Source organism: Bos indicus x Bos taurus, chromosome 14 (assembly GCF_003369695.1).
Source record: "Bos indicus x Bos taurus breed Angus x Brahman F1 hybrid chromosome 14, Bos_hybrid_MaternalHap_v2.0, whole genome shotgun sequence".
NCBI classification, from domain to species: Eukaryota; Metazoa; Chordata; class Mammalia; order Artiodactyla; family Bovidae; genus Bos; species Bos indicus x Bos taurus.
In genome coordinates, this window is record NC_040089.1 from 27354543 (window position 1) to 27378763 (window position 24221).

Below are 24221 nucleotides of genomic sequence, written 5' to 3' on the forward strand. Positions count from 1 at the left end.
ATTTGACTTAATTTAAAATAAAGAGAGTGAATGATCAGGAGTATTAAAGGCAATTTAGAAATAACATTAGAACTCCACGTTCAGAAGACTTTGATTAATTGTTGATAGCAAATTGCTGCCTACTCACCTCTTCATAGACCTTCTTGGCACTGTCATTGTCACCTATCAAGAGGTATCCAACTCCAAGGTCATTCTTTAAGGCAGTATCATCAGGAAATAGTTGAACTAATTTCTGAAGAGTAAGCAAGGATCCTCTCATGTGACCTGATTTGGTGGAAAGAAAACAACAGAAATAAAAATAGCTTCTGTCCACCCTTTTCTTGGCACTACAGATCATAAGAGACTATTCAACAAAGCCTGAGACCAGCTTAACTCTGACTCTGTATAATGATGGCTAAGTCCCTCTTAGGATTTTATCCTGCAGCTCTAAGGGCATCAGTAACTCCCATAAGTGGGTTTTTCAGGTGGCGCTAGTGGTAAAGAATTCGCCTGCCAATGCAGGGGACACAAGGGATGCCGGTTCAATCCCTGGGTTGAGAAGACCCCCTGGAGAAGGAAATGGCAACCCACTCTAGTACTCTTGCTTGGAAAATCCCATGGACAGAGGGGTTCGCAAAAAGAGTCAGACATGACTGAACACACACACACACACACATACACACACACATGGTTCCCATAAGTAGGTACTGAATTTAGTACTGACTACAAATATGTTAAAGACATTCTTATTTTCTAAATTCATCAACATTTACCCTTAATGTCAAATTGTCTCTTATGAAAGTTTTAGTTACCCAATCCTCATTCAAAAAATGTTTTACTGGGGTATTTTTGACATTATCATTAACTTTAAAATTATGAATACAGAACAGGCAAATAAGAAGTCTAATAGATTTCAGGGTCTAGCACCCTGGATGAGACATGAAGAGGCACTGAGGTACTCTGCTTTCTTCGTCTCTCTAGGTCTTCGTAATGACCTAGTCCTGGAGCCAAGGAGACATCATCTGGTATTAGGGGACCCTCTGGTGGACAATAGGGTGCTCTGACTACACGAACCATGAAAACCCAGCTTCAACTCATTTTAAAGGCTGTCCAATGGATGTTTAAGATTTAGAGGGGTCAACTGTCATCACTCTTCACCCCAGTTGGAAAGACAAATTGTAGGGGTTTCCTCTGCTGGTCCAGTGCTTACAAATCCACCTTGCAATGCAGGGGACACCAGTTCCTTCCCTGGTCCAGGAAGATCCCACATGTCGTAGAGCAATTAGAGCAACTAAGCCCATGTGCCACAACTACTGAGTCCACGTGCTGCAATTACAGAAGCCCATGCACCTAGAGCCCATGCTCGGCAACAAGAGAAGCCCCCGCAGTGAGAAGCCCCCACTTGCCGCAACTAGAGAAAGCCCGTGTGCAGCAACAAAGACCCAGAGCAGCCAAAGTAAATAATGAATCTTAAGAAGAAAAAAAAGACAAACTGTATAAGGGAAAATGTGCAAAATGAGAGTCCACATGACAAAATTAATTACCTAAACAGCTTTGTTGACCAGAAACTGAAAATCAGCCAAGATACGCCAGGACTATCCAAAAGCTAATGTAGCTGGATGCTCTACTAAATGTTAGGCATAGACCACCACTCACTGACTCCACCAGCCTCTCCCCATTCACTACTTGCCAGTCTGGGGTGGTTTGCTCAACTATCCATTCCTTCACTGATAAATCTGACTCCACCTTTCTGTACTCTTTCTCTGCCACCTGCCCCGCTTGGGATTACAGTTTTCTTTTGATTCTACACTTGCCCTATGGAGCCACAACAAAGGCCCAGGTGAGAGTCCGTCCTATGTCCTTCTTGCCCCTCCTACTCTGCATCTCCAGGGACCTATGAATCCCTCAGCGCCTCCCCTAGTGAACTCACCTCATTCTCATCTGGAGGAGAAAGAAAGTGGAAGTGTTAGTTGCTCAGTTGTGTCCCCCTCTTTGCGACCCCATGAACTGTAGCCCAGTGGGCTCCTCTGTCCACAGGATTCTCCAGGCAAGAATACTAGAGTAGGTTGACCCAGGGGAACTTTCTGACCCAGGGGAACTTTCTGACCCAGGGGATTGAACCTGGGTTTCCAGTACTGCAGGCAGATTCTTTACCGTTGGAGCCACCAGGGAATTTGGAAGAGAGACTATATTCAAACACTGAAGGCTTACTTCGGAAGAAAGTTAGATCTACCTGGGTCGTCCTTCCCCTGGGGCTGGGAAGAGGGTGAAGTAAGCGAGGTGCTCGGTGCAAAGTTTAAGAGGGTGCCAAAAATTCAGTCCCACCCAGACACATGATATCTGATGCATCTTTTTAAAAATAAAAATTAATATTAAAAATCCACCGGCTAAGTGAGTCCACTTCAGAGCCAGAGGAGAGACAACTCAGTGATACTGGTTTTCGCTTGCATGAAGTTCCAGCCTTGCCTTTCCCACCCTGTTTGTGCTGCTGTAAATTTTCCCTCTCTGGGACTGGCCCTTATGAATAGACGTCTAAGGGACCATTTCTTCTAGTTCCCAGTCATCGCTTGGCTTCTACTCCTGTCACAGATTTTGGTCATCTACCAAAGCGACACAACCACCCTTAATTCTAACCCTTGGAAAACTGATACAAGGTTCACTTTTGAATGTTTAGGAGCCTCCTCTAATGACAACAAGATAATACATCTATGTAACTTATCCAGCCAGTAGAGAACCCACCTTGGCAGCTACACATGGCTTAGATTTTTTGCTCCTGGCTTATCAATGACATTTTAACTTATTTTTTAAAAATGTTATTTTTATTTATTTATTTGGCTGTGACAGGGCTTAGTTGTCCCATTGCAAATGGGATCTTAGTTTCTCCACCAGAGACTGAACCACACTCCCTGCATAGAAAGGCAGGGTCTTAACCACTGGACCACCAGGGAAGTCCCCTGATGGCATTTTAGGTGAGAGAGAACCCATTACTGGCCTGATTACAATGAAGTTAGGGTACAGCAAGTGACACACTTGGTTCAAAGTTTAAGAGGCCACCAAAAATTCAGTCATCAAGATGCATGATATTTTATGCACTCTTTTTAAAAGTCAAACAAATGTAAAAAATCCACAGTGCTTTTTCAAAGCAGTTTAAAATTTACTCAGTGATTAAAAAAATTGTTTTTCTATAAGTTTCTTTAAAAAAGACAAAATGTGCAGGTGAAATTTTTAGAGTGCTTATAATTCCTGACATTTCTTATATCTATAAAACTGTTCCACTGATGATTTCAGCTATTATGGATCAGATAGTTACAGTTAAGAGAGAAAAGAAGAATTTGGCATAACAAGAAGTTTTTGACTCTAGACCTATTTGTTTATCGGGCTTCCCTGGTGGCTCAGAAGGTAAAGAATCTGCCTGCAATATAGGAGAGCTGGGTTCAATCCCTGGGTTGGGAAGATCCCTTGGAGAAGGAAACGGCAACCCATTCCAGCGTTCTTGCCTGGGAAATCCCATGGACAGAGGAGCCTGACGGGCTCCAGTCCATTGGGTCACAAAGAGTCATACGCTACTGAAGTGACTAACACTTAACTATTCATTTATTAGTTATGATTCCTTAGGCAATTCACCCAACCTCTCAGAATTCCATTTGTCTCATCTTTAAAATGAGTAGGGAGCAGGTAGGCAGCAAAAATACTGTCTGTATCTTTGTAATTATGAAGGATTCCTCTTTCAGGCTGACCCAATCAGAGAAATTGCCTGAAATTAGGTAGAAAACTCAGGTTTCCTTCCTGTAATTAAACTCTTCTAAGAGTACATACAAACTTCAGGCTTTTTCAGATAAAAGCACACCGCTTGCTACTGAACTGACTCTTCTTCCATCTCACCTAGAAACTGCTGTCTGTCTGACCTCCGCTTCAGGCTCAGCTTCACCAAGTCTGTGGGGGCATCAGGCAGACTGGCCGCCTCCTGGTAGGTCTCGATGGCCCTGCGCAGGATCTCATTGCTCCTTCTCTTCTCAGCCAAATCATCTTCACACTGGAGGAAGAGAGAAACGTCCCAGGACAAGCTGCATGTGTACTTGCCCAAAATATTTATGAAAAGTTGATGTTGGGACTTGCTTTAAAAGTAATTCAAGACAAATTAAAATTTTCTCTTCATCAAGGATAAAAAAATAAAGGAAGGCAACACAACATGTTATTTTAATAATATGAAGAAAAGTTAACTACTAAGCTACACATGAGAAAGACTATCGTAAAAGCAGGACGAATATATGTTTGGCTGGTGGAACGTGTACCCTGCTATATATCAACATTAATAGTCAGAATTCCAGTCCACAGTTCCTGTACTTCCACTAGCTTACTCCTGTGCTCATTCATTCATTCAACAACTGTACTCTGTCTATGCTATGCTATGTAAGTCACTTCAGTCATGTCTGACTCTGTGCGACCCCATAGACGGCAGCCAAGACAGATGCAAACAAACAAAACATATTAACCCTTTAGAAAAGGGCAATTCACCTTGGCTTGACAGGAAAAAAAGCTTCAAAATATAGAATGATCTGTTCATAACTGCAAATGGCCTTTAGAACAGACCTATCTACCACAAAAGAAAGTCCAATGTCAATGACTCATATCAGTCATCCTGCCTGAGTAACCTTCTGGATATTCATATGCTGGCTTTTCTGTTTAGGCCTAAGTTTCTTGTGGGTTTGGCCCTAGTGAGTTAATGCCTCAAAACATGATCCTTCCTAAGTGACGTCACAGAATGCCAGAGTCCTAGAGCTGAGAGAGTCCTACTGAGAACATCTTGTTCACCTTCTTCATTTGCCAACCTCTTCAAGCTACCAAACAGATCCCAGAACTGGAGGGTTTCTTCACGGTTAGTTCAAGGACAAATTCCTATCAAGACATTGTTCTCTATCTAGAGAGGGATAAATATCTTCACTAACCTCAATCTGAAATGAGAGAAAGATGATACAACTACACGCCTTGTTCCTTTCTCTCCTCCATCCTTCAAAGTCCTTCATTTTAATGAAGTATCAACATTTCAGAACTTACAGCATTGGAATTTTAATGTCAGAATTAAAATGTGATGTAATTCTTTAAAGTCTCTTAAATAAAACTGATAGGCTTTGCTTTGAGTATCAACATTGATTGATATTGATCAGTTTAACATCTGTAGACAAGGATTTGCCCTGAAACTGAACATTTGCTACAGGACATTAACATCACAAAGCGTTTTGTTGATTCAAACTAACCGCCCAATCCAACCTCCTAGGACATATGGCATTTTCTGCCTGAGAGGCACTAAAGGTTTGTGGAAGACAATAAAGTGAAACGAGCTCATAATTTTGTGTCAGATGTTCAAGGAACTTGATCAGAATTGATTTTCACAGAGATCCAAAAAATAAGACATTAAATGGCAATCCACTCCAGTATTCTTGCCTGGAGAATCCCATGGACGGAGGAGCCTAGTAGGCCACAGTCCATGGGGTCGCAAAGAGTCTGACACGACAGAGCAACTTGACTTCACTGTAGAAATGATAGATACTGTAGCTTCCATGTTACTTAATGTCACTGAATTTATAAAATTGGTTGGGATATTCCAAAGGAATTGTTTAATCTGCTAACAAAGCATGAAAAGTCATGAGGTATTCCTCCTTACAAAATCTATCTTCTGTTGAATTTTTTTTTTTTAACTCCTATGGGACTTCCCTCACAGTCCAGTGGTTAAGACTTCATCTTCCAACACAGGAGGTGTGGGTTTGATCCTTGGTCAGGGATCTAAGACTCCACATGCCTCATGGCCAAAAAACCACAACATAAAACAGAAGTAATATTGTAACAAATTCATGAAGACTTTAAAAATGATCCACATCAAAAAACCCCACAAAAACAAAAAACAAACAACTAATTCCTATGTATTTAATTAATTTACCATGCTTAAATTTCACATTAATGTTAATATTGGCAACACATTGTAGTATAATAGTTTATAGATAAAATATATTGCTGAGGCATAAATCTCAAATTCCTACTGTTAAATAAGGAGATATATATATATATATATATATATATATATATAGTGAGTGTCATGTGCAAAACTACTGCATTTGGTACTTGCAATTAATATCACATATAAAGAAAAATCTAAAGCATGAAACATTTTTGCCATAATTAGCACTTGACCCATTATTCTCTCGAGTTAACGGGCTTTCCTTAATCAAACAAGTGCCAGAACTAGTGGCAAAGCACATCACTTATTTAAATAGGCACCATCTTCAGGTAACAAACACATTCTCTCTTGCTTAACGACAATACAATTTAGCAGTTTTGGAGAATTGCTGATCCAATTAATTTATAGAAATGATATAGTTGCTATTGCATACTGCATCATGGATAAGAGGAACTTCTCTGCATTAAATTTTCACAAATTTAATTTATTAAAACTGAATTAATACAAATTTAATAAGTTTTTAAGGAGGAGATAAGGAGAATTTGAGACTTCCCAGTTGGCTCAGTGGTAAAGAATCCGCCTACCAATGCAGGAGATGTAAGTTTGATACCTGGGTCAGAAAGATTCCCTGGAGGAGGAAATGGCAACCCACTCCAGTATTCTCGCCTGGGAAATCCCATGGACAGAGGAACCTGATGGGCTACAGTCCAAAGGGTCAAAAAAAAGTCAAGCATGACTGAAATAATTGAGCATGTACACACTCCCAGGAAGGATTTAAGCATCTAGATTTCGAGTGGTTGCCACCTTTAGTTAAGAGCCAGATGTACTTGTTTTATCTCTAGATGTGTTAGTTTTCATGAGAGTGTCACCCACAAGTGACGGCACTGCCCCCTCTGAACAAGTGTTGTCAGATTCTCCTGAATCTGGAAAATTTCTGCAGCTCAGAATCTGCCATTTCCCAGCAGGGCTGACAGTCTCATCCTCCCCAGGCAGGAGGAGGTTTACTGCCTGACATCTGTACACCAGCCCTGGATTTTACCCAGGGTTCCAAACTGAATAACGCCTATGGTCTACTTGACATGTGCATTTGAATGTATTACAGGCATCACAAACTTCACAGGAACCGGAAGTGGATCTTTGATTTTGCACCTCTCCAAACCTGTTCCAGTCTTCCTGGTCAGTACCTGGCACCATCCTCTCCTTAGACTGCCAAACCAAAACCACCAAATTCATCTCTAAAACTGAAAGTTGCTCAGCTGTGTCTGACTCTTTGCAGCCCCATGGAGTGTAGCTTGCTAGGCTCCTCTGTCCATGGGGTTTCCCAGGCGAGAATACTGGAGCGGGTAGCCTACCCCTGCTCCAGGGGATCTTCCCGACCCAGGGATTGAACCTGGGACTTCTGCACTGCAGGCAGATTCTTTACTGTCTGATTCAGTCCTGCCCTTGTCCACTGCCCCACCTCTGCGGCCGGGACCAGTCCAAGCCAGCGCATCTTGAGGACACCGGCAATGTCTCCTGTTTTCCTGGCTCCAACCTGTGCTACCATAATCCTTCTGTACCCAGCAACCAAAGTCATCTTTATTTAAAAAAAGAAAACAAAAACAACCAGAGGGGCACATCCATGCACAAACCCTCCAAGTGCTTCCAGTGCACAAAGAATACAGCCCATGAGCCCCTGGCTTCACCTACCCCACGTCACCTCCCCCAGTACGCCCCTCCTCCAGTCCACCAGGGATAAAGTCAAGGCTGATTCCCTGTTCCCTCTGCCTGGACAGCTCCTTCCTAAACCTTGTCACATTTCAGCCACTTGTCACCACCTAGGAAGGCCTTTTCTGATCACCTGATTATCTTAAGTATCGCTGTGCCACTTTCCTCCTACCACCTACGAACAAAACATCATAATAACATGTTCTTTACTCTATGACCTTCTTTTCTTTATGGTATATAGTATCAGGTAAGATGTCCTAATATATTTATTTTTAACACTTCTAATATTCTTTAAATATAGATTTATCTATAAAGACCTTTAGGGTTTTGCTCAAATGTCACCGCCTTGATGAGCTATCTTCCGGCCACCCTATCCAACATTTTAACCCCCCTCACATGTCCTATAGCTGTGCTCTGCTTTATTTTTGTCTCCTGACAGTGTATCCAGTAGCAAGCAAGAAATTCTCTTCTCTGTGTCTTGCATTGTCTTCTCCATTACAGTGAAAAGGCCCTGTGTTTTGTTGATGGCTGCATCTGCAGTGCCTAGAACAGGGCCTGCCATAGAGTGGGCTTTCACTACAAAAATTCTGAGTAAGAAACTTAAAATATCTTCCATTGGAATATAAGCTCCACAGGACAGAGACCTCTAGAGTGTTCTTTGAGATAATCCCAGGGCCTAAAACAGTATGTGGCCCATGGAGGGTTTCTGCAGCTACAGCAAGACATGGAAAAGCTTCATGAATTGAAGAGTTGAAAGATGGAGAAAGTCTGATGAGAAAGGGAGGTGAGGGTGGAGCTGGGAAGGAAGAAATGAGTCACTGACAGACACTACAGAGAGAACCAAGTCCATTCCACTTTCTATTTAACTAGGTGGTGGGTCAAATGGAATGAATGTGAAGGGGATGGGAAATCAGGGATGAAAGTGTTACTGTTTATTTTCTTTTCAAAATCAGAGAGAAACTAGATGGAGGGGGAACAAAAATACGTTACGAAATTCACCAGTACAAAATAGGAATAATTAATTGCCTTATTTAAAACAGTGTTTCTTGCTTGAATGTATGCATATGCATGAGAAGCTGATTCTGTATACAAGTCAGAAGGGAAAATGAAATGCAAATAGCGTAGTGTTGGTCGCTCAGTTGTGTCCGACTCTTTGCAGCCCCATGGACTGTAGCCTGCCAGACCCCTCTGTCCACTGAGCTCTCCAGGCAAGAATACTAGAGTGGGTTGCCATTTCCTTCTCCAGGGGATCCTCCCGACCCAGGGATGGAAACTGTGTCTCCTGCATTAGTAGGCAGACTCTTTACCACTGAGCCATCAAGGAAGCCCCAAATGCAAATACCAGGTGGTAAAAAATCCAATGATACAGAACATAAGTACATCAAAGCAGTGTCCTAAGTATCAGGGCTTCAGCATACCTGTGCTTTCCCATACCGAGCTCCTGGACTCTGAGGGTACTTGCGAACCAGTTCTTCAAATGCATTCACTGCTTCCTCAATTTTTCCCTGTTAGGAAGAGGCAATTACATACATAGAATAAATTCAAATGAATAATATAGTTATTTAATAGTCACCAAGTAAATTTTGTTAAAATTTTCCAGACTCCCTTCTGAGTTTACAGTTAACAATCTTCTGTCTTAAGATTTTAAATAAATTAACTGCATGATGGAAAACATAAAGCTAAAAATGAACATAAATAGACTTTATTTTTTAAAAGGCAGAACCTAGATAGCATATTCAAAAGCAGAGACATTACTTTGCCAACAAAGGTCCGTTTAGTCAAGGCTATGGTTTTTCCTGTGGTCATGTATGGATGTGAGAGTTGGACTGTGAAGAAGGCTGAGCGCCGAAGACTTGATGCTTTTGAACTGTGGTGTTGGAGAAGACTCTTGAGAGTCTCTTGGATGCAAGGAGATCCAACCAGTCCATTCTGAAGGAGATCAGCCCTGGGATTTCTTTGGAGGGAATGATGCTAAAGCTGAAACTCCAGTACTTTGGCCACTTCATGCGAAGAGTTGACTCACTGGAAAAGACTGATGCTGGGAGGGATTGGGGGCAGGAGGAGAAGGGGACGACAGAGGATGAGATGGCTGGATGGCATCACTGACTCGATGGACGTGAGTCTGAGTGAACTCCGGGAGTTGGTGATGGACAGGGAGGCCTGACATGCTGCGATTCATGGGGTTTCGAAGAGTCGGACACGACTGAGCGACTGAACTGAACTGAACTGAACTGACCTGACTGATGATGTACTATGAGTCTTTGTTAAAGAAATGGCATTTTCTCTTTGCATGTATAGTTCCTACATGCAATCTTTAAAAGATATTTAGGACTTAAGCTGGGGGAGGAATATTCCTGGCAGTTAGAATGTCTGCAATGAGAAGGGCAGTCTCAGTGGGGAATAAGCGTATGAGATGAGAGGGGCCACCTGGCCTTGGAAACTGTCACCCACTGAGCATCAGGACTGACTATGCTCAGCTGGTGCTGTAAGTGCCTCACTGCCCCCAGGTCATATGACCCCTCCCAAAGCCCACGTGCGTCCTTAAGAAGCCAGTTGGAGCACCTGTGTTAGGTCTCTGACCACCACTGTGGAAACAGACACGAAGGATGTGCAACAGGTAAGCTTGCCGAGGGTCTCAGCTGCCTCAGTCCATCCACAGTGAGAAATACACATCTCCTGATGTTCTACTGGAAGGCAGCACATCAGGATGTTGGAACCATGAGATGGAGACAGAGTTTCTGAGTTGAAGTTTACCAGACCCTTCAGCCATCTATCCATAAATCCATCCTTTCCTTGTATAAATGGGAGCTCACTGTGCTTTGTATGTCATTACCTTCACTGAGCGAGTTTTCATAACAACAATAAATGTGGTTGGGCTCAGCAAACCATACAGTACTGCTAGATTGTTACTGATACCTACTTCTCAATAACTTGGCTGAATAGAACCAGGCAACATCTATATTAAAGTCCCTTAAAACTGTGGAAGAAGGAGGGTTTTTTTTTTTTTAAATTTCCTGTCACATGCCCATCAGTGATGCTGAGGGTCTAGCTAGAATCTGGGCTCCACCACTTAGGAGACGTGGGACTTCTGGCAAATTACTTATGACTTTGCCTTAATACACCTCATCTGTGAAATGGGTACAATGAACGTACTTGACTATCTTGGGGGTTGCTGCGAAGGTCAAATCTGACAACATCCACAAAGTACTTAGAGCTGCTGCAGAGACCATGGAAACTATTGAAAATTTGTTAGCTATTATTACTACTACTATTGTGGTATGGGAGGATATGAGAGCCAGCATAGAATAAAATGTGTCCCAGGTAAGTCTCTCACCAGACGGACAGGTTAATGCAAAGACAATGAGGATTTGAAGGCTGAGATGAATCAAGCCAGTAACTTATTCTCTAAGTTAATTGTCAGAAACAATTGTATGGCTATCTAAAATATGCCACACATCTCACAATATTGACTTTTTAAAAAGCTTTATTTTTTAGAACAGTTTTAGGTTTGCAGCAAAATTGAGAGGAAAGTATAGAGATCTCCCATGTACTCGCTACACCTACTCATGCCCTGACTCCCCCATAATCCACATCCTGATTCAGCACAGAGGGACATTTGTTGCAATTGATGAGCCTTCAATGACACATGAAAATCACCCAAAGTCCATAATTTACATTTGGGTTCACTCTTAGTGTTGTACATTCTACGGGTTTGGACAAATGTATAATGACAGGTATCCAGCATTTTTACTATCTCCATAGTTTTGCATTTTCAGAAGGTCTATAGTTTGAATCAAATAGTATGTAGCCTATTCAGATTAGCTTCTTTCACTTAGTAATATGTGTTTAAGCTTCCTTCTTATCTTTTCATCCCTATCTTTTCAAGGAGATCAAATTAGTCAATCCTAAAGGAAATCAGTCCTGAATATTCATTGGAAGGACTCATGCTCAAGCTGAAGCTCCAATACTTCGGCCATCTGATGCGAAGAGCCGAATCATTGGAAAAGACCCTGATGCTGGAAAAGATTGAAGGCAGGATGAGAAGGGGATGACAGAGGATGAGATGGTTGGATGGCATCACTGACTTGATGGACATGAGTTTGAGGAAGCTCTGGGAGATGGTGATGGAGAGCGAAGCCTGGCATGCTGCAGTCCATGGGGTCGCAAAGAGTCAGACCCAACTGAGCAACTGAACAACAACAATTATCTTTCCGTGGCTTGAGAGATATTTCTTTTTAGTGCTGAATCAGATTTCATTGTCTAGGTGTATCACAGTTATCTATCTGATCACTTACCGAAGGACATCTCGGTTGCTTTAAAGTTTTGGCAATTATTGAAGGTTGCTATAAACATCCACATGCAGGTTTTTCAGTTCAGTTCAGTTCAGTTGCTCAGTCGTGTCCGACTCTTTGCGACCCCATGAATCGCAGCACGCCAGGCCTCCCTGTCCATCACCAACTCCCGGAGTTCACTCAGACTCACGTCCATCGAGTCAGTGATGCCATCCAGCCATCTCATCCTCTGTCGTCCCCTTCTCCTCTTGCCCCCAATCCCTCCCAGCATCAGAGTCTTTTCCAATGAGTCAACTCTTCGCATGAGGTGGCCAAAGTACTAGAGTTCCAGCTTTAGCATCAGTCCTTCCAAAGAAATCCCAGGACTAATCTCCTTTAGAATGGACTGGTTGGATCTCCTTGCAGTCCAAGGGACTCTCAAGAGTCTTCTCCAACAACACAGTTCAAAAGCATCAATTCTTCGGCACTCAGCTTTCTTCACAGTCCAACTCTCACATCCATACACGACCACTGGAAAAACCATAGCCTTGACTAGACGAACCTTTGTTGGCCAAGTAATGTCTCTGCTTTTCAATATGCTATCTAGGTTGGTCATAACTTTCCTTCCAAAGAGTAAGCGTCTTTTAATTTCATGGCTGCAATCACCATCTGCAGTGATTTTGGAGCCCCCAAAAATAAAGTCTGACACTGTTTCCCCATCTATTTCCCATGAAGTGATGGGACCAGATGCCATGATCTTCGTTTTCTGAACGTTTAGCTTTAAGCCAACTTTTTCACTCTCCTCTTTCACTTTCATTAAGAGGCTTTTTAGTTCCTCTTCACTTTCTGCCATAAGGGTGGTGTCATCTGCACATCTGAGGTTATTGATATTTCTCCTGGCAATCTTGATTCCAGCTTATGCTTCTTCCCCAGTGTTTCTCATGATGTACTCTGCATATAAGTTAAATAAGCAGGGTGACAATATACAGCCTTGATGTACTCCTTTTCCTATTGGAACCAGTCTGTTGTTCCATGTCCAGTTCTGACTGTTGCTTCCTGACCTGCATAGAGGCTTCTCATGAGGCAGGTCAGGTGGTCTGGTATTCCCATCTCTTTCAGAATGTTTTTAGGAGAACATAAATTTTCAACTCCTTTGGATAAATACCAAGGAATGAGATTTCTAGATTGTATGCCAAGAGTATGCTTACTTTTGTACAAAACCATCAAACTGTCTTCCGAGGTGGCTGTACTATTTCACATTCCCACCAGCAACGAACGAGGGTTTCCAGGGCTCCACAGGGTCAGCACGTGGTGTTGTCAGTGATCCAGTGAAAGTGGCCTTTCTAAAGGTGTACTAGTAGTATGGTCTTGTTTTAGATTGCATTGCATAACATGTGAGGTGAAGCATCTTCTCATATGCTCATCTGCCATCTGAATATCTTCTTGGGTGAACTGTCTTGGAAGGTCTTTGTCCCGTTTTAAAAATCGTGTTGTTTAGTGTTTATCATTGAATTTTAAGAATGCTCTGTGTGTTTTGGATAACAACTTCTAAAACCACTACTTTATTTCTTCCATGAATGATTTTAAGGGATGCAGAATTCAAAATAAATATCTTTTTCTGAGTAACTGTCTTCTAACTACCTTGTATGAGTTTTCTGTGGCCGCTGTAACAAATGGCCACAAACTCGGTAGCTTAAAACAACAGAAATTCATTCTTTCACCATCTGGAGAATGGACTGGCATCCAGATGTGGGCAGGGCCATTCTTCGTCCAGAGGCTGTAGGGGGGGATCTGTTCCTGCCTCCTGACAGCATTTCTTTTCTTTCTTTTAAAATACGTATTTCTCTATTTAGCTGTGCACGTGGTTTCTTTGATCTTCACTGTGGCATGCGGGATTTTTAGCTGCAGCGTGTGGGACCTGACCAGAGACGGAACTCGGGCCCCCTGCATTGCAAGTGTGGAGTCTTTGGTTGCTGGGCCATCAGGGACAGCATTTCTTCACTGGTGGACACACCACTCCCATCTCCACTTTGTCTTCTCTCTGTCTTCCCTTCTGTCTATATCAGGTTTCCCTCTGCCTCTCTCTTAATGGAAACATGGGAGTGAATTTAGGGTCCAACTAAATAACCCAGGATAGTCCCCTGTCTTAGCTTTCTCCAAACACAGTAACATTTACAGGTTCAAGGGATTAGGACATGGATATCTTTGGGTGGGGCGACAATTTTCAGCCTATCACATGCCCTACACAATTTAAATTGCAAATTTGGGAGCTATTTTTGTGAAAATCATGCTAAATGCACCATCTCCAAATTTAAAGCATAGGATTAACAATATTCATAACAAGTTTGCTTAAGTATTTTTCCAGCTAACACTCTCTTAGCTGGCTATCAGATAAGATCAGATCAGTCACTCAGTCGTGTCCGACTCTTTGTGACCCCATGAATCGCAGCACGCCAAGCCTCCCTGTCCATCACCAACTCCCGGAGTTCATTCAGACTCACGTCCATCGAGTCAGTGATGCCATCCAGCCATCTCATCCTCTGTCGTCCCCTTCTCCTCCTGTCCCCTATCCCTCCCAGCATCAGAGTCTTTTCCAATGAGTCAACTCTTCGCATGAAGTGGCCAAAGTACTGGAGTTTCAGCTTCAGCATCATTCCTTCCAAAGAAATCCCAGGGCTGATCTCCTTCAGAATGGACTGGTTGGATCTCCTTGCAGTCCAAGGGACTCTCAAGAGTCTTCTCCAACACCACAGTTCAAAAGCATCAATTCTTCAGCGCTCAGCCTTCTTCACAGTCCAACTCTCACATCCATACATGACCACTGGAAAAACCATAGCCTTGACTAGATGGACCTTTGCTGGCAAAGTAATGTCTCTGCTTTTGAATATGCTATCTAGGTTGGTCATAACTTTCCTTCCAAGGAGTAAGCGTCTTTTAATTTCATGACTGCAGTCACCATCTGTAGTGATTTTGGAGCCCAGAAAAATAAAGTCTGACACTGTTTCCACTGTTTCCCCATCTATTTCCCGTGAAGTGGTGGGACCGGATGCCATGATGTTCGTTTTCTGAATGTTGAGCTTTAAGCCAATTTTTCCACTCTCCTCTTTCACTTTCATCAAGAGGCTTTTGAGTTCCTCTTCACTTTTTGCCATAAAGGTGGTGTCATCTGCATATCTGAGGTTATTGATATTTCTCCCGGCAATCTTGATTCCAGTTTGTGTTTCTTCCAGTCCAGCATTTCTCATGATGTACTCTGCATATAAGTTAAATAAACAGGGTGACAATATACAGCCTTGATGTACTCCTTTTCCTATTTGGAACCAGTCTGTTGTTCCATGTCCAGTTCTAACTGTTGCTTCCTGACCTGCATACAAATTTCTCAAGAGGCAGATCAGGTGGTCTGGTATTCCCATCTCTTTCAGAATTTTCCACAGTTTATTGTGATCCACACAGTCAAAGGCTTTGGCATAGTCAATAAAGAAGAAATAGATGTTTTTCTGGAACTCTCTTGCTTTTTCTATGATCCAGTGGATGTTGGCAATTTGATTTCTGGTTCCTCTGCCTTTTCTAAAACCAGCTTGAACATCAGCTGGCTATCAAGGTTATATAAATAATGGAACACACTGGCTCTGTTCTAGGCATCTCTGGATCCCTTCACACAGATGCTCCTTGCCTTTCCTAAGGGACCATCAGCCCTGCCTTCCCCTCAGCTCTTGGGAAAAGTAAATATGTTTGTTGTTAGTCTGAAAAAAATTTCCCTTCCCCAGGTTCTTACTGGGGAATAAAGCTCCTGACACCATTACACAATTCTTAATAAACTCAACTACATGACAGAATGCTCATGAAGACTTGCTTAAAAATCACCTGTTCTTCAACACAGCTTATATATGATCCTAGGACTAAGACCATTCACTGAAGAGACAGGTACTTGCCCCTGTCACCCCACCCCCAGCCTCTGTTTTGGCATAAGGCCGGTGGGCTGCCTTGCAGGATATTAAGACATAGCCCATAGAGGTCACTTAGGAACCATGGGTGTACTATAAATTTACTAGTTTTTGTTTTGTAATTAATGACTATTTTGGAAGATACATGTTGAAGATATACAAAAATCCTGTTTCTCCCTAAATTCTGTTCATTAAGTTTAGAATTCATCCCTGGGGTGGATTCATTGAGATTTTCTATTTCTCTTATTTACTTCTCCATTGACTCACTGGCATCTTCTAAAAGAAAAGAGTTGATGAGGCCCTACTGTACAGCACAGGGAACTATGCTCAATATTTTACAATAATTATAAGGGAAAAGAATCTGAAAAAATAGATATGTAAGTATTTACAACTGAAACGGGCTTCCCAAATGGCACAGTGGTAAAGAATACGCCTGCTAATGCAGGAGGCGCAGGAGACACAGCTTTGATACCTGGGTTGGGAAGATCCCCTGGAGGAGGAAATGGCAACCCACCCCAGTATTCTTGTCTGGAGAATCCCATGGACAGAGGAGCCTAGCGGGCTGCAGTCCATGGGGCTGCAGAGAGTGGGACATGACTGAGCACACATGCGTAACTAAAACACTTTGCTGTATACACAAAACCAAAACTATTATAAATCAACTATACTTCAATCAAAATAAATAAATTAAATACCAAAAAACATCCGTGGGTGCAACATTAGGTAGGAGGCTGAGCTATCCATCACTGGGTCCTTGATGCATATCTACAGCAGGACATTCTCTCTGGACTTGACACAGAGCAGCTCTTCTGAGGACCACTATTCCTCTGACGGTGTGATCCATGCCCCTGCCTTACTCAGCCCATAGGCGACATCATTCCTAGCCCCGTTTAGAGCCTGCAGTGTGAACTTTTCATGTGTTGAACTTTTAGCTTTATTAAGCTTTCCCTTCTTTTAATTTTTATGATTCCAGCAAATGAATATTTCAGTCTATCATTTCCAATCCTTTTTCTGGGGCATAAGGAGGAGTTTTAAACAATACATGTTATTTTTAAAAATCAATGATTGAAATATGATTCATGCATTTTTGGAGGAAATAGAAAGTGACCTCACATGTTCATGTCACATAGTATCTGAAACAAGGGTGTGACCTGAGACTGGGCCTCCTCTGACCAGAGTATGCCTCAGGGCCACAGTGATCCCAGGGGAGTCTCTTGCATTATTTGAAAACACCAGCTATAAAAACAACCCTACAAAACTTAATCCCACTGATGATTCAGTTCATAATATGGCTCCCTATTGTCTCAGAAGCAAGAATTGCCTCTGTAGCCACTTCTTCCTCTTTTATTTACCCTGTTACAGATCCATGGTGCTTCTTGAGGATAGCAGCATAATTTCTGCAAATAAGCAAGGGCCAGAGGAGAACATCCCATGAATTGTTCCAGCACTTTTATGTTTCACTGACTTACCTGCCCCTTGATAACTGAGCCCTTCTCTACCATTCATTATCATTACAAAAAAATCCTTCTCTAAAGCTGTTAGTTTATTCTTTACCCCTAAAATCACCCCTGAAATAGGTAGCCCCCCCTCGTTTTTCACTAAGGACATACAGCACAGAGAAAGTGGAGAATGCCGAACGGGGTGATAGGAAAAGAAGATTCCCGCCTCATTCCTAGTAAGAAATGCAAAATTTCAACAAAGAATAGCGGGCCTCATTTTACAAAGCTAAATGAGATAGACACAGAAATCATCCAACGTTAATTTAGTGAACAAAGACTTGGGCTGTAATATTCTCTGGAATTACTGCATTTGTATCGGCTGCTGATGAGGGTAAGCCAGGCTTCGGTTTGGGGACCTTGCCATTTGCTAGTTACAGACATCTTCATGCTTGTTTGGGACTTTTCCAAAAGATGTGTGGGAAGCACATTTTTGTCCCACTTCAATGCCTAATGTGGATGTTTTTATTGTTGTTTTTTAACTATGACAATCCCCTATTACTTTTTTTATTTTTTGCAGTCAATGTCTCAATGTCTACTGATTAGAAACCACATTACAGGAAAACCAATGGTATTACACAAGGTATAAATTTAAGTACAGAACCAAGACAGAAATTTTCACAAGAGACAAGTAGAGGCAAACCTTGGAGATCTTGCGGGTTTGGTCCCAGATAACCACAATAAAGCAAATACTGCAACAAAGCCAAGTCCCCAAGAATATCTTGCTTTCCATTACATTTAAAGGTTATGTTTATATCACACCAGGCTTCCCTAGTGGCTCAGATGGTAAAGAATCTGCCTGCAATATGGGAGACCTGGGTTCAATTCCTGGGTTGGGAAGATCTCCTGGAGAAGGGAATGGCTACCTACTTCAGTATTCTGGCCTGCAGAATTCCATGGACAGAGGAGCCTGGCAGGCTATAGTCCATGGGGTCACAAAGAGCTGGACATGACTGAGTGACTTGTACTTTACATCATACCATGGTCTATTAAGTATGCAATAGTATTAATGTCTAAAAAACAATGCACATACCTTAATTAAAAATACTTTATTCCTAAAAAATGTTGATCATCATCTGAGCCTTCAGTGAGTCATAATCTTTTGGCTGGTGCAGAGTTTGAAATTATTTTGAGAATTACCAAAATGTGACAGAGAGACACGAAGTGAGCAAATGAGGTTGGAAAAATGGCACTGATAGGCCTGTTTGGCACAGGGTTGCCAAAAACCTTTAATTTGAAAAAAAGAATGCAATATCCACGAAGAACAATAAAGTGAAGCACAATAAAACAAGGTATGTCTATAGATGATTAAGTGAAGATGCCATTAAATACAGTATAATAGATATTGGGCATGGCAATTAGATGAATATGACTGAGTTAGGAGAACAGATAACTTCAGTCTTGTGTTAATTCCCTGTTTTCAAAAACATAATATCCAGGAACAAATGCAAATAAGGTTTTGAATTAACTGATGACAAAGCAAAACATAAAACAGTCACCCTGGGAACTAGAGCTATGTGAGTTTAACCCAAAGTGAGAAGAATCTTAAATCTAAAATCGTTTCACCTAATAGTAACTACCCTAAGTATTAGACTAACTTATTTTTTCTTTTTGCATCAGGGTGCTTTAAAATGAAAACCCTGACTTGTATGCTGCTTGGCAGTACTGATGCTTTAAAAAAAAATCTCTTATCTCATTGTTCATTGTATCGAAGTTGTATCTAAGTTGTATCTAAGTCACTAAGTTGTGTCCAATTTTTTTGTGACCCCTATGGACTATAGCACACCAGGTTTCACTGTCCATCACCATCTCCCAGAGCTTCCTCAAACTCATGTCCATTGAATCAGTGATGCCACTCAACCATCTCATCCATTGTCACCCCCTTCTCCTGCCCTCAGTCTTTCTCAGCTTTGGGATCTTTCCCAATGAGTCAGTTCTTCCCATCAGGTGGCCAAAGTATTGGAGCTAAAGCATCAGTCCTTCCAATGAATAGTCATGGTTAATTTCCTTTAGGATTGACTGGTTTGATCTTGCAGTCCAAGGAACTCTCAAGAGTCTTCTCCAGCACCACAATTCAAAAGCATCAATTCTTTGGCCCTCAGCCTTCTTATGGTCCAACTCTCACATCTATATATGACTACTGGAAAAACCACAGGTTTGACTAGATGGACTTTTGTCAGCAAAGTGATGTCTCTGCATTGTAATATGCTGTCTAGGTTTGTCATAGCTTTTCTTCCAAAGAGAAAGTGTCTTTTAATTTTGTGGCTATAGGCATCATCCACAATGATTTTGGAGCCCAAGAAAATAAAATGTCACTGCTTCCACTTTTTTTCTCATTGGATCTTTATAAAAAAATCAAGAAGTAAGTACATATTATTCTCATTTTTTAACACAAGGAAACGGAGACTCAGAATGACCGAGTGATTTCCCCAAAGCCACACAACTAAACGGTGATGGAAGGGGCTGACTCCCCAACTGGCTAGCCTGAAGATGAAGTTCTGTTTCTATCTGGCCATTACAGCTACAGTTTTTCTTTTCATTTGATTCACTCCACATGGAACGCTGATGTGCCTGGGGAAAAATCCACTCTATTCAAAGGTTGTTTCTCTTACAGTGTTTTTCAAAAACAAACCAAGGGTAATGCCTGTGTTTATTTAACAACGAAACCATAGCACGTTTCTATGAAAAATAGACCATCGACCTACCCTTTTACGGAGTTTTTCTGCAGCATCAAGCTCAGCTTTAATAGTCTTATCAAATTTATTTAATAGTTTAGGCTTCTTTTTCTTCACTGAAAGAAAAAAGAGGTTTATAATTTTTATATTTTTTGTTTAGAAATAGTTACAGCAAATAGTGATTTATAAAAGTAGTAAGAAATCCAGCATTGGTCACAAGCCAATTGGAACTGGAGGAGCGGTTCCTAATTCAACTTCCCACAAGGCTCTCCCCACCCCCGGGTTGACCCAGCCAGTAAATGCCATGCTCAGGGACACAGCCTGGGCCCTTTAACCCATGTGCTCCATGGTGTTCTTGGGATTCTGGGTGAATACTGATATCCTGAAACTCTCAGGAGAATGTTTCCAGAATGAAACAGTAGGTATGATTACTGAACTCTTTTAATCAACTCCTTGGGTAAGTCCCAAAGACCACTTACAAGATCTTTGAACATCTATAGTGTTTCCAATCAGGTAAAAGTAGGAAACGCCTCTCAAAAGGACTTGAGCAGGATTTCTTAGTTGAGGACTCAAGACCTTTCTGTTGCATCCAGGACCTAAATTCCAGCATATTCCATACTTTAGCCAGAAGGGACCACCCCACGGAATAGCTTTGTGTCACTTCTGAGGCTAATTTCTCCAAGTAAAACGACTTATTCCTTTTCCTTTGAAAAGGAAGGGGAGGGTGGGACAAATTGGGAGAACAGCATTGACATATAGACACTACCATGTAAAACAGACAGCTAGTGGGAAGCGGCTATAAAGTTCAGGGAGCTTAGCCTGGTGCTCTGTGATGGCCTAGAGGGGTGGGGTGAGGGAGGGAGGCTGTACAGGGACAGGATATATGTATATATGTATAGCTGGTTCACTTTGTTGTATGGTAGAAACTAACATAACATTGTAAAGTAATTATATGCCAATAATAAATTTTTTTTAATAAAGAAAAAGAAAAATATACCCCTCCTTTAATAATCAGCTCAAAACCACATTCATTCCACATATCACCCATGCAAGCACTCTATTCTTTTTTCTCTCTCTCTTTCTATTACATGACTGAAGTCCGCAGCACAATGCATACATCTTTTTTTTGTGGTTCTTCCCCATATTATATGGGGCTTTTATTATAATAACATCTTGGTCTCTTTCTAAACCATAAAACTGTAGCTTGCCAGGATGCTCTGTCCAAGAGATTTTCCAGGCAAGAATACTGGAGTGGGCTGCTATTTCCTCCTCCAGGGGATCTTCTCAACCCAAGGATCAAACCCACATCTCTTGCATTGGCAGGTAGATTCTTTACCACTGCACCACCTGGGAAGCTATTTAGTTTAGTTCAGTCACTCAGTCGTGTCCGACTCTTTGCTACACCATGAATCGCAGCACACCAGGCCTCCCTGTTCATCACCAACTCCTGGAATTCACTCAAACTCATGTCCATTGAGTCAGTGATGCCATCCAGTCATCTCATCCTCTGTCGTCCCCTTCTCCTCCTGCCCCCAATCCCTCCCAGCATCAGGGTCTTTTCCAATGAGTCAACTCTTCGCATGAGGTGGCCAAAGTATTGGAGTTTCAGCTTCAGCATCAGTCCCTCCAATGAACACTCAGGACTGATATCCTTTAGAATAGACTGGTTGGATCTCCTTGCAGTCCAAGGGACTCTCAAGAGTCTTCTCCAACATCACAGTTCAAAAGCATCAGTTCTTTGGTGCTCAGCTTTCTTCACAGTCCAACTCTCACATCCATACATGACCACTGGAAAAACCATAGCCTTGACTAGACGGACCTTTGTTGGCAAAGTAATGTCTCTGCTTTTCAATATGCTATCTAGGTTGGTCATAACTTTTCTTCCAAGGAGTAAGCGTCTTTTAATTTCATGGCTGCAATCACCATCTGCAGTGATTTTGGAGCCCCCAGAAATAAAGTCTGACACTGTTTCCACTGTTTCTCCATCTATTTCCCATGAAGTAATGGGACCAGATGCCATGATCTTCGTTTTCTAAATGTCGAGCTTTAAGCCAACTTTTTCACTCTCCTCTTTCACTTTCATCAAGAGGCTTTTTAGTTCCTCTTCACTTTCTGCCATAAGGGTGGTGTCATCTGCATATCTGAGGTTATTGATATTTCTCCCGGCAGTCTTGATTCCAGCTTGTGCTTCTTCCAGCCCAGCGTTTCTCATGATGTACTCTGCATATGTTAAATAAGCAGGGTGACAATATACAGCCTTGATGTACTCCTTTTCTTATTGGAACCAGTCTGTTGTTCCATGTCGAGTTCTAACTGTTGCTTCCTGACCTGCATAGAGGTTTCTCAAGAGGCAGGTCAGGTGGTCTGATATTCCCATCTCTTTCAGAATTTTCCACAGTTTATTGTGATCCCCACAGTCCAAGGCTTTGGCATAGTCAATAAGGCAGAAATAGATGTTTTTCTGGAACTCTCTTGCTTTTTCCATGATCCAGTGGATGTTGGCAATTTGATCTCTGGTTCCTCTGCCTTTTCTAAAACCAGCTTGAACATCTGGAAGCTATTGCTGCTGCTGCTGCTGCTGCTGCTGCTAAGTTGTTTCAGTCCTCTCCCACTCTGTGCGACCCCATAGATGGCAGCCCACCAGGCTTCGCCATCCCTGGGCTTCTCCAGGCAAGAACACTGGAGTGGGTTGCCATTTCCCTCTCCAATGCATGAAAGTGTAAAGTGAAAGTGAAGTTGCTCAGTCGTGTCCAACTCTTCACAACCCCATGGACTGCAGCCTACCAGGCTCCTCCATCCATGGGATTTTCCAGGCAAGAGTACTGGAGTGGGGTGCCATTGCCTTCTCCCTGGAAGCTATTACTCACTCATAAATCTTGACTTGGGAATATGGACTGTATTTCCAAGCACCCCACACTCCAGGTTAACCATCAAATTGTCCCAGTGGCCATAGCCACTGCAAATGCTTCCAGATCATTTTCTTCCCAGTCCCACCCTGTCAGTAAGTTACCCTGTAATAAATGGATCCATTGATTACACAGAGACTCCTGCATCATTTTTTGGTCTCGAAATGCCTTCTCAGTTCAGTGGGCACTTTTTGTTCCATCTATTCTCCAACATCTCCCCTCTCTCATCTGTGTGTCCCAGTCGAATGATTTCCAAAAGGAGGGAAGTTTCCTAAAAACCTTAGCCTCCTGCCTCTCCCCACAGGGAAAGTGGTGTGACTTATCTGATTACTGAGCTTGGGGGAAGCGATAAGCTTGTGTAGCTCAGCCCCACCCCTTCCCTTCCTCTAGCACATGTACCTCTATTGTGCTGGGCTGGTAGCATGTGATCCAGGGAGGGGACACACGTGGCAGAACTAGGGCTGCTGCACAATGCCTGGAGTGAGTGGATATATCCAGTTCTCGGGTTCAAGATTACACCTGTTATTCCTGCTCATTTAAGTCCATTCTTCAATTTGGCTCTCGTCAATAAAGGGCTGACACTTTGATCACTTATTCCTTCATTCCTTGTAATATATATTTTAAATTTCTATTGGAGTATAGTTGACTTACAATGTTGTATTAGTTTCAGGTGTACCGCAAAGTGAATCAGTTACACGCATACATATATCCACTATTTTTAAGATGCTTTTCCCATACAAGCCATTGCAGAGTACTGAGTAGAGTTCCCTGTGCTACACAGTAGGCTCTCACTAGTTATTTATTTTATCTATATACAACTAATAAGAAATAATTGACCTAGTGCACACATGTCAATCCCAGTATCCCAGTTTATCCCTCCCCTTTTCCTCTTGGTAACCATAAGTTTGTTTTCTACATCTGTGACTCTGCTTCTATTTTGTAAATAAGTTCACCTGTACCTATTTTTTTAGATTCCACATATAAGCAATATCAGATATTTGTCTTTCTGTGTCTGTCTGACTTGCTTCACTTAGTATGACAATCTCTAGGTCTATCTATGTTTCAAATGGCATTATTTTGTTCTTTTTCATGACTTTAATATTCCATTATATATAACTCCTAGGCATATACCCAAAGAAAACCAGAGTTCAAAAAGATACAGGCACCCTGATGTTCATTCCAGCACAATTTACAATAGTCAAAATATGGAAGCAACCCTAATGTCTATCAACAGAGGAATGGATATAGAAGATTTGGTACATGTATCATTCCTTCTATATTTTTTAAAGT

The 24221-nt window shown here is 42.0% G+C and overlaps 1 protein-coding gene across 8 annotated transcripts in view; it reads right to left on the reverse strand.

Annotated features, from left to right (window-relative positions):
- Positions 1–24221, reverse strand: part of ASPH (aspartate beta-hydroxylase) — a 169155-nt gene that overhangs the window by 45302 nt on the left and 99632 nt on the right. For all 8 annotated transcript variants that reach the window (XM_027561051.1, XM_027561050.1, XM_027561047.1 and 5 more), the window contains 4 exons: positions 20056–20141; positions 9058–9144; positions 3862–4012; positions 128–264 (listed from right to left, as the gene is read on the reverse strand). In XM_027561051.1, coding sequence (XP_027416852.1) covers positions 128–264; positions 3862–4012; positions 9058–9144; positions 20056–20141 — 461 coding nt within the window. The remainder of the gene's footprint in view (positions 1–127; positions 265–3861; positions 4013–9057; positions 9145–20055; positions 20142–24221) is intronic.